The 10,000-nt window shown below is 39.9% G+C and overlaps 3 protein-coding genes across 4 annotated transcripts in view; 2 read left to right on the forward strand and 1 right to left on the reverse strand.

The window, feature by feature from the left end:
• The first annotated feature begins 3,393 nt into the window (after positions 1-3,393).
• LOC122333216 (zinc-binding protein A33-like) lies at positions 3,394-6,227 on the forward strand. Its single transcript, XM_043230743.1, has 6 exons — positions 3,394-3,971; positions 4,043-4,138; positions 4,215-4,445; positions 4,580-4,602; positions 4,668-4,783; positions 5,228-6,227. Exons 1-6 carry the CDS (start codon positions 3,573-3,575, stop codon positions 5,767-5,769), a joined length of 1,407 nt encoding a protein of 468 aa, XP_043086678.1. The 5' UTR covers positions 3,394-3,572; the 3' UTR covers positions 5,770-6,227.
• A 544-nt stretch (positions 6,228-6,771) lies between these two features.
• Positions 6,772-9,265, forward strand: LOC122333217 (zinc-binding protein A33-like). Its single transcript, XM_043230744.1, has 6 exons — positions 6,772-7,241; positions 7,322-7,417; positions 7,522-7,752; positions 7,894-7,916; positions 7,992-8,104; positions 8,537-9,265. The coding sequence occupies exons 1-6, from the start codon at positions 6,843-6,845 to the stop codon at positions 9,058-9,060; spliced, it is 1,386 nt and encodes a 461-aa protein (XP_043086679.1). The 5' UTR covers positions 6,772-6,842; the 3' UTR covers positions 9,061-9,265.
• Positions 9,266-9,814: 549 nt separating this feature from the next.
• The window catches only part of tulp3 (TUB like protein 3), a 15,559-nt gene continuing 15,373 nt past the window's right edge, over positions 9,815-10,000 (reverse strand). For both annotated transcript variants that reach the window (XM_043230740.1, XM_043230741.1), the window contains one exon: positions 9,815-10,000. This exon is cut by the window's right edge and continues 1,406 nt beyond it. The gene's annotated coding sequence lies outside the window, so the exon portion shown is untranslated.

Consider the following 10,000-nt stretch of genomic DNA (forward strand, 5'->3'; position numbering starts at 1 on the left):
ATGGGCTTGATTGGTGTGGATTATTATTACTGTGATGTTTTTATCAGCTCTCGCTCTGACGGCACCCATTCGCCGCAGAGCATCCTTCAGCGAGAAGGTGATGGAAGGCTGAATTTCCCCAAATCTGGTGAAGAAACAAACTCATCTACATCTGGGATGGCCTGAGGGTGAGCGCATTTTCATTTATGGGAGAACCATTCCTTTAAAGAGATTTCATCTGAGCTTTTCTTTTCCTGCGAGACATGACCAGAATTAGATATGAACGTGCCCCTGTTTTGAAGTATTCCATTACCCACAACAACCTGGACAGATGCACCTGCATATCAAGAGCCCTTTCAAGAAAACTTTGTGTCTTTGCCCTTGGCGTTGATGGTCTGTTTGTCTATATATCCCACTGTTCACCACAGACATGAGACATCAGCTCAAAAGGTGACTGGCACTTTGTAAGCAGCTCCGGTCCATCTGGTGAAATTGTGCATTTAATCCAATTTCTGAGATGGTCTGAATTCATGTGTGAAAGCTGAAATGAGATGCACCCATTACGCACACACCGAGGTTCGCCTCTACAGACGTGGAGGGCATGCAAAGAAGCCTTTTGACATGGTATAATTAATTTATGGGATAGATTATTCATATGCTATCAAAGATTAAATTTTGGATAAAGCGCTTTGTTTGGCTTCCAAAGGGCCGCAGAATATTACTTGGTGCAGGCAGCAAGGGCTCCGTCGCCAGAATGATATATGGTTATGTCAAAGGATCGGTTCGTTATGAAATAATGCCATTATTTACTCACCGTCACGTCGTTTTAAACTCGTGCAATAAAACTGAAAATAATCTTTATTTAGCTCTTAATGGGTTTGCAATCAAATAACAGAACGTATAACAATGACAGAACACTCTAATAAATAAAGGGTCTTTGATATCCGTGGAATCTTTCCATTCCACAAAAACGTTCAATTGTTCCCTGAAAGCACACTTAGTGGAAACCAAAATGACTTATTTTAAAGAACTAATTACACTGCAATAAAAGAATTTAGTCTTGTTTTCAGCCAAAATATCTAAACATTCTTAAAGCAATGATTGGTAACACTTCATTTTATGGTTACACCTTTTAGTTGCTTATTAGCATGCATATTACTAGAATATTAGCCATTTATTAGTGCTAATAAATCACATATTATTCCTCATTCTGCATCCCTAATCCGACCCGATACCAAACTTAACAACTACCGCACTAACTATTAATAAGCAGCAAATTAAGGTTTTACTGAGGGAAAAGCCGTAGTTAATAATTAACAAGTGTTACCTGTCCAAAGTGCTTCCCAGGGATCTTCTAGACAAGCGAAAATTATTGTCTTGTTTGTGGAAAAAAACTAATTAAATAATCTGCTACTGGGGTGGGCAAAACAATCAGGTTTTCAGTTGTTTAGCTCACCCCATTGTCAGATTATTTGCATTGTTCCAAGAAAAAAACTCACTTAATTTTGATTTGTTTGGAAAAGGCCTAGAAATGCCTTGTTCATTTAAACATTCTCACACGTTTTGGCTGAAAACAAGGCAAAAATTTAAGCAAGGAAAGCATTTATTCCTTTAACAAATGTGACCCTGGAGCACAAAAGCAGTCATAAGCAGCACAGGTATAATACCCAACAAGACATTTCTTTTATGCCAAAAATCATTAGGATATTAAGTAAAGATCACATTCAATGAAGACGTTTCGTAAATTTCCCACCATTCAGATGTATAACTTAAATTTAGATGAACTGACACTTATAACTGGTTTACGGTCCAAATAAGGATCAAGGAAAAAGACGCTTTCCCACGGACCCTAGAGAACTAAGAGCAGTTTCCCTCTGACTGAAAGCTCTCTCAGAGCTCGGCTGACTGGAGTTCGGACAGAGGCTCTACCGATTCTGATGTAAGAGAGACAGCGTGAAAGAGGAGGAAAACTGACATCGACGATATTGGTGAACAAACAGATTGCAGCAGCATCGTAGAGGATTTGATGCAGCGTGGCGTCCCACATGAACAGAGCGCCGCAGACAGCACAGGAGAGCCCCGGGAGATGAGCACACATAACAAACACCTGGGCCCCTCAAAGATCACAGCTCCTGCCTCCCATACGTCTTTCTGCCTGTCGAAGGCTCCTGCTCGTGCAATATATTACTCTACGACTCTCGTTTTCCCTGTTTATTAAAGGAATAGTTTGCATCATAAAGGAAACGATGCTACTATTTACCCAGCCGTTCCAAACCTGTACGATGTTTTTCCTCAGGAATAAAATAAACAAAAGAATTTTTGATTATTACAGACTGTAGTCTCCCGAGACGCAAAAATGACTACAAAGAACCGTAGAGTACATCCCGGCTGTGCTTTGAAAGGATATGAAGGAGAGTACGTTTTCATTTTTGAGTGAACTACCATTTTAAAGCGTATGACAGGGTAGAAACAGCAGCCGCAGGACCCCGCTGTTATTAATAAGTGCCATGCAATGAACTGATCTTCGTTTAGCTGCAGGACTCGGAGACACCATATGCCGGAGAAAAACAAGCTAATGAAATAAAAGGAAAAAACACATGCATGAACGCAGTGAGAATTTAGCAACAGTTAACTTTTTTTTGCACACCAGCACGATACAGCGAGGTTGTTGGGAAACCACTTGTGGATTATTGAGGTTCTTTTAAAGAAAAATCAAATGTGAAATGGTTTGAAATGCCCTGCGACGTCCTGAGGTGAGGTCAGGTTACGTGGATGCATACTGCCATCTAGTGACTTGGTTCAATTCTGCTCTTTTCTCACGAAAGGAATAGCTAAAAAAAAAATCTATTATTATTTAATAATTATTTACTCAGGCCTCGGATGTTTCCCTATTTGGACAGTAATGCATTACTAAATAGTGGTGCAGTATAATTAACCAAATAAAAAAAAAATGCTGTAGCTTATAATGCCTTAATGTAAAATGTCATGTACACCTCAGCTTAAGGAAGACAGAAGAGGAGAAACTGTCCCATGTGCTTGTTTTTGTAATGTCATGTAATGTCATATTTAAAGGAATAGTTCACTCAGAAATGAAAACCGCGTCATCATTTACTCACTCTCAAATAGTGCCAAACCCGTATGGATTTCTTTGTACACAAAGGAAGATATTTTAAAGAAAGTTTGTTCAAAATATTGGTCAACATTGACTTCCATAGTAGGAAAAAAAAATGGGTCAATGGTGACCCAAAACAGCCTGATTATAAATTTTCTTCAAAATATCTTCCTTTGTGAAATTCAAAGGGGTTTGGAACTACTTGAGGGTGAGTAAATGATGACAGAATTGTTATTTTTGGGTGAACTGTTTCTTTAACGTCATGTCATATTCTGGAGGGTGGAGCTGTTTACTAAAGCTTCTAGTAAAACGAAAGTTAATGGACTGAAATGAAAGGGTGGACTGTGGGAGAAAGATAAAGCAGGTTTCGTAATATATCTCCAAAAGTAGTCCAAAGTCCTGTTAACAGCGTTTTAAATGTAAAGACCGCCTGTTTCTTTACAGTCGCTGTCAGTGTTTCTACTGAGAACTGACTTCAGTCATGATGGACACTTTGGCCTTCCTGGAAGAGGACTTGACCTGTCTCATCTGCTGTGATATCTTCACCGAGCCCGTCACTCTGAAATGTGGCCACAGTTTGTGTGAGGAATGTCTCAGGATTTTCTGGACGACTCAAGACGCGCCGCAGTGTCCGGTCTGTCGCAAGACATGCTCTCAAGACGAGCCGACCAAGAGCCTGGTTTTAAGAGGTCTCTGTGAGTCCTTCAAGAAGAGAAAACTCACAGCTGTTTTATCCGGAGATGTTTGTCCAGAACATAAAGAGGCTCTCAAACTCTTCTGCCTCGACGACCAGCAGCCCATCTGCGTGGTCTGCTACACATCAAAGAAGCATGAAAATCACAAGTGTTCTCCTGTGGACGAGGCTGCTGGGAATTTAAAGGTATGAGGAGTTCGCAATTGACCTCTGCCATCTTTAAGTTCATTATTAAAAATCTATCATATAATTTCCAGGAGGATCTGAAGATGCAGATGGACAGGTATCAGGCAACGCTCGCTGATCTCAAGAAAGCCCATGAGAGCTGTGTGAAACAGACTGGGCTCAATAAGGTACACTAAGTGATGAGACGCTGTCACTAATAATTTGATCACTGATTAAGGGTTAAATCTTCTCAAACCCTTTCAGGAACATGCCAGCATGACAGAAAACCAAATTAAGAAGGAATTTGAGAAGCTCCATCGGTTTCTTAGAGATGAGGAAGAGAAACACATCAGATCCTTTCGTGGAGAAATGGAACCGCAAGATGAGAAACTCAAGTCTGTAATGAAGGAGCTGTCCAAACAGATTTCAGATCTGTCTGAGAATATGGCAGCCATCTGGCAAGATATAGAAGCTGAAAATATCACATTTCTCCAGGTACAGATGAGATCTAATACTTAATGATAAGCATAAAGCCAGGGAGCAAAGTGGATCAGAGAGCTGTAGTCTGATGCAGATGTGTCTGATCATCAGTGTTGATTATGTTACTTGCTTTTTTATTTCTCATTCAGAATTACAGCAATACATTAAAAAGGTGAGTCCTTCCTAATTAGCTTTTTTACCCAGTGACCAGCAAAGATCTAATTATTTATGTGACAGGTTCCAGCACCCATCAGTGCCAAACACAACCCCTCTACTACAAGAATATGAGCGCTATCCCACTCAGACAGTGATCTTTACCACCTGGGCCAGAATGCAGAACCTTGTTGAACAACGTAAGTAATAGCATCTAAATGTGTGCTGTTTTTTTTTCTACATGCAACACAAGTGGAAAACACAATTCAGCTCTTGTTCATACAGTTTACAGTAACCAAAACATCCAAAATGGACCAAAAACATCATGAAATGCTATGTGCATGGTTATGTTGAGTGAGAGCTTGTTGTAATTATGAGCTCTACAGTAACGTGAAAGCTTTTTTTCTATGGGACTCGCATAATTATGCCAATTCCAACATAGCCAGACCTAAATACCGTAAAAGAGGAGTTTAGTTTTGTTTGGTAGTTTGTTTTTTTGGCTTTTTGGACCAATCCACTGGTCACCGTCCACATATACTGTGTGGAACAGCATGCAGGAAAGACAAATAATGACCGAAACACAAACACATGCATAATAGTGCAATGGTGACTACTATACTAATGAAAGGCTCTGCCTTTTACAGTAATCTGTGTTTCATCTCCTGTGACTCTGGATCCAGACACAGCATCCAATAAACTCCTGGTGTCAGAGGATTGCACCAGTGTTCAGTACGTGGAAATGAAACTGGACGTGTCTGATAACCCAGAAAGGCTGTATGGGGGAGTGCTGGCCTCACAGGGCTTCAGCTCAGGTCTGCACTGCTGGGACGTAGAAGTGGGTGATAACAACAACTGGACGCTGGGAGTGATGGGAGAAAAAGTGAACCGCAAAAAACTTTGCAAAATGGATCCAAAAAATAGTTTCTGGTGTTTTCGTAATGTAGATGGTATATACAAGAAAGGAACAAAAAAGGTCAGCGATATTGATGGCAATGAGAGGCCGAATATCATCCGACTGCAGCTGGACTTTAGCGAAGGAGAACTGAGATTCATCGACCCTTTCAGGAACAAAATTTTGTGCAACTACACAGGAGGATTTACAGAAAAGGTGTTCCCTTATTTCTGTACCAAAGATAAGGACAAACCACTGAGTCTTTTCCCAGAAAACAAACTAAACCAAAACTAACAGGACATTTATTTTTTACGCATGATGAATGTTGAACACTACTGACCGGCTTAATGTTAACATTTGTCCTTTTTTTATTTTAAACAAAAAGCTATAAATTGAGTATTGCTTAAGTGTCCAAATTCTTTTTTGAGGCCACTGTATGTGATTATTTAATGATGCAGTGTTTCAGTAAAAATGATAAGGCAGATCTATGTAGAACACAATAGAGTTTGGTGTACAAATGTGATATTACTGAATTTCAAGTGAAACGCATTGTTGTGGCACGGGCACAACGTACCTCACTTTTTCTTGCAGTTCTAAGTTTATATTCTGAGGAAAAAAAGCACATATTGTGGGATAAAAACTCAAAATTGTGAGATAAAAAGCCATGGCTGAAATAATGACTCATAATTCTGAGAAAAACAGTCATGATTGGGATAATACAGGCAAAACTAATAAAAAAAAAGAAAAGAAAAGCAGTTTGCAGTTCCTTTTTTTCTTCATCCTGTTGCAGAAACAAACTTCCATAGAAAACTGACCCAAAACTGATTCTCCCTAGCATATGTTGCTAATAATCAAAGCCTACAGGGCACTCATGGGTTCGTTATAGCCTAGAGGAAACACTGGGCTTGACAAACACACTAGTGACAACTGCCATCTAGTGACTATTTTATATAACTCAGGTTCTGCCTGCTACTCTGTGGTCACATATTAAAATAATAATTCATCATTTACACGTCCTCAGGATGTTTTCCTAGTTCTCTCTGCACTGTAAAACTTCTGAAATGAAGAGACTGTACATCCAACTAATTATACAGTCAATCAAATTAAGCACACAAGTCAGTTACAAACCAACTAGTAGTTGCTAATTTCCAAATGTAAAATGGAAGCTCTAATACTAAAATGTATTCGCTAATTTAAATAAGACGTTACAGTACGCTGCGCAGAAGCAGCATCACTGTGATTTCCTGGCTGTTATTCTTTGCAATGTGACATCCTGTAGGGAGGAGCCGAAGCTTCTAGTGAAACGAAAGCTAAAGAAGTGAAAGTGTAGTGTAGTGGGGAAAGGTAAAGCAGGTTTCACTTCAGTCATGGCTGAGGCGTTGTCTTTTATGGAGGAGGATCTGACCTGTCTCATCTGCTGTGATATCTTCACCGATCCCGTCACTCTGAAATGTAGCCACAGTTTGTGTGAGGAATGTCTCAGGATTTTCTGGAAGACTCAAGACGCGCCGCAGTGTCCGGTCTGTCGCAAGACATGCTCTCAAGACGAGCCGACCAAGAGCCTGGCGTTCAGAGGTCTCTGTGAGTCCTTCAAGAAGAGAAAACTCACAGCTGTTTTATCCGGAGATGTTTGTCCAGAACATAAAGAGGCTCTCAAACTCTTCTGCCTCGACGACCAGCAGCCCATCTGCGTGGTCTGCTACACATCAAAGAAGCATGAAAATCACAAGTGTTCTCCTGTCGACGAGGCTGCTGGGAATTTAAAGGTATGAGGAGTTTGGAATCTGATCAGACTGACTTCTGGCTTCTTTAAGCTCAATATTAAGAGTTTATGATGTGATTCTAGGGGGATCTCAAGACACAAATAGACAGACTCCAGGAGACCCTTGAGAAACTCAAGAAAGCCCAGGAGAGCTGTGTGAAACAGGTTGAGCTCAGTAAGGTATGGTGTTTCGGTGTGTTCAGAACTTAATGAACACAAAATGAATGATTTGAAAACAGCATTAGTGTTGTAATCAGTTAACAGGGAGGGTTACACCATTTCAGGAACACACCAGTATGGATGAAAACCAGATCAAGAAGGAATTTGAGAAGCTCCATCAGTTTCTTAGAGATGAGGAGGAGAAACAGATCAGATCCTTGCGCAAAGAAAAGGACCGCCAAGATGGGAAACTCAAGGCCAGAATGAAGGAGCTGTCCAAACAGATTTCAGATCTGTCTGAGAGGATTGCAGCCGTCTGGCAGGACATGGAAGCTGAGAACATCACATTCCTACAGGTACAGACCAAACACTCAACAATACACACAACACCTTGGACGAAAGTCAATCAGAAACAAACGTGTGTTAGAATCAGTGTTCGTGATGTTCGCTCGGGTATATTACTGAACACCAACTGCTTTTTTATATTTCCCATTCAGAATTACAGTCGCACATTAAAAAGGTGAGTCCTGTTTAGTATTTGGTTAAAACCGTTTTACCCAGCGAACAACAAATATCTTACTGTTTATCTACACAGACTCAAACGGCCATCTGTACCGAACAAGACCCCTGAAGAAGAATACCAGCACCACCACCTTCAGACAATGATCTTCACTACCTGGGCTAGAATGCAGAACCTTGTGGAAAAGTGTAAGTAAAAACGTCTGCTGTGTACATCATTTGCTTACCCAAATGCTTTTCGCAAGCGTGTTGTGCTGTCGTTTGCGCTGTCGTTGAAAATTACAGCTCCTTTCCATCCAGTTCATGTAAGTATAAGACATTTTATAAAAGAGGAAGATAGTACACTAGTACTGATAAATGGTTGGTTGATCATGCCAGCTTCCTTGGCTTTAGTTTCATAGCGAGTAGCGAAAACTGAAATGCTATTACAAGAGCAAAACCTATGTAAGATTTTAATATACAGCGCAGTGTTGGATCTTAACAAGGACTTAAAATGTCTTATTTAGTGGTGTTTATGTATATAATCAGACCCCTGCATTTACTGAAAATAAAATGGCATTTTTACCCAAAGTAAGGCTGACTGATGAAAAGCTCTGTAGTTTACGTTCATCTGTGTTTCAGCTCCTGTGACTCTGGATGCAGACACTGCCTCCAGTAAACTCTTGGTGTCAGACGACTGCACCAGTGTCGAGTACAAAAAAAATAAACTACACGTGTCCGATAACCCAAAGAGACTGTATGTGGGAGTGCTGGCCTCGCAGGGCTTCAGCTCAGGTGAGCACTGCTGGGACGTGGAGGTAAGAAACAACAACAACTGGACGCTGGGAGTGGTGGGGGAAATGGTGAACCGCAAAGTACTTTACAAAATGGATCCAAAAAGTCGCTTTTGGTGTTTTCGGTATGTGGGTAATGAATACAAGAAAGGGAATAAACCTGTCAGCCATATTAAAATCAACGAGAGGCCAAATGTCATCAGACTGCAGCTGGACTGTGAGAAAGGAGAGCTAAGATTCATCGACCCTTTCAGAAACAGAAGTTTGTGCACCTACACCGGTGGCTTTCCAGAGAAGGTGTTCCCATATTTCTGCTCTGGAGATGTGGACAGGCCACTTAATGTTTTTGCAGCTAAAAAACAAACCTTGTAAACAAAAAAGGTTTCTGTAATGTTCTCTGCATGTGCCAAGAAAATAATAAAATGCACTGAGCTGCATGCAGTGAGGCTTGGGGCTCAATGTTTCATCATGCAGACCATTTACTGTGATGCATTAATAGTTAATAAATCAAATTTGAATGTGATCATCGAGATGAAATGTGTATGCCAATATAAAAACAAACAGCTTCATAATCACATACTTTGTTCCGTTTATTTAACTAATAACTAGGAAATCTTTTCAAAACAATAACGTTACAGAGTACCTTAAAGAACTTTTACTAGAGATCATTTTTCAGAGTATGAATTAGTTTCACCTGACTCCTAAATGAATTGTTGAAATAGCACAAATATATGACGAAAAACATTTTTAATAAAACATATTCGTTAATAATTGAAGTTTGGCTAACTATGCTTTCAACACTTTAGCAATTAAGATGAAAATGAGCAGACGCTCCAGAAAACGTCCTAGACGTTTCTAAATGTCATTTTTTGTGTATACTTCATAACTTATATATTTCTTGATATAATTGTCAGGTACAAACGACTCACCTCAAAAAGCGCGCCACACTCTGCTTCGCGCCACTTCGCTTCCGGGCAGTAAGTACGCATGCGCAATCGCTACTGTACCGCGCGAAATAGGATGCCTTCCCAAAAGTGCATTGACTAATTATTAATACACCCTAATTGTTTTACCGTGTTTGTTAAAAGGTATTTAACTAGGAAAGCAAGTTCATCGACGCAAGCCATGTTTTTCATATTTATGGATTTTAATTACTGTATTTCTACCAGCAGTGTCATCATGAAATACAGTTTGTGCAAATAGGTTATTAGTTTAAAATTTTTTTTTTTTAATATGTATACATATATATCAATATAGTCTTGGCTGACAGACACACAACATATGATGAATATCAACACACACGTCAATCATA

The sequence above is a fragment of the Puntigrus tetrazona genome, unplaced genomic scaffold (genome assembly GCF_018831695.1).
Source record: "Puntigrus tetrazona isolate hp1 unplaced genomic scaffold, ASM1883169v1 S000000223, whole genome shotgun sequence".
NCBI classification, from domain to species: domain Eukaryota; kingdom Metazoa; phylum Chordata; class Actinopteri; order Cypriniformes; family Cyprinidae; genus Puntigrus; species Puntigrus tetrazona.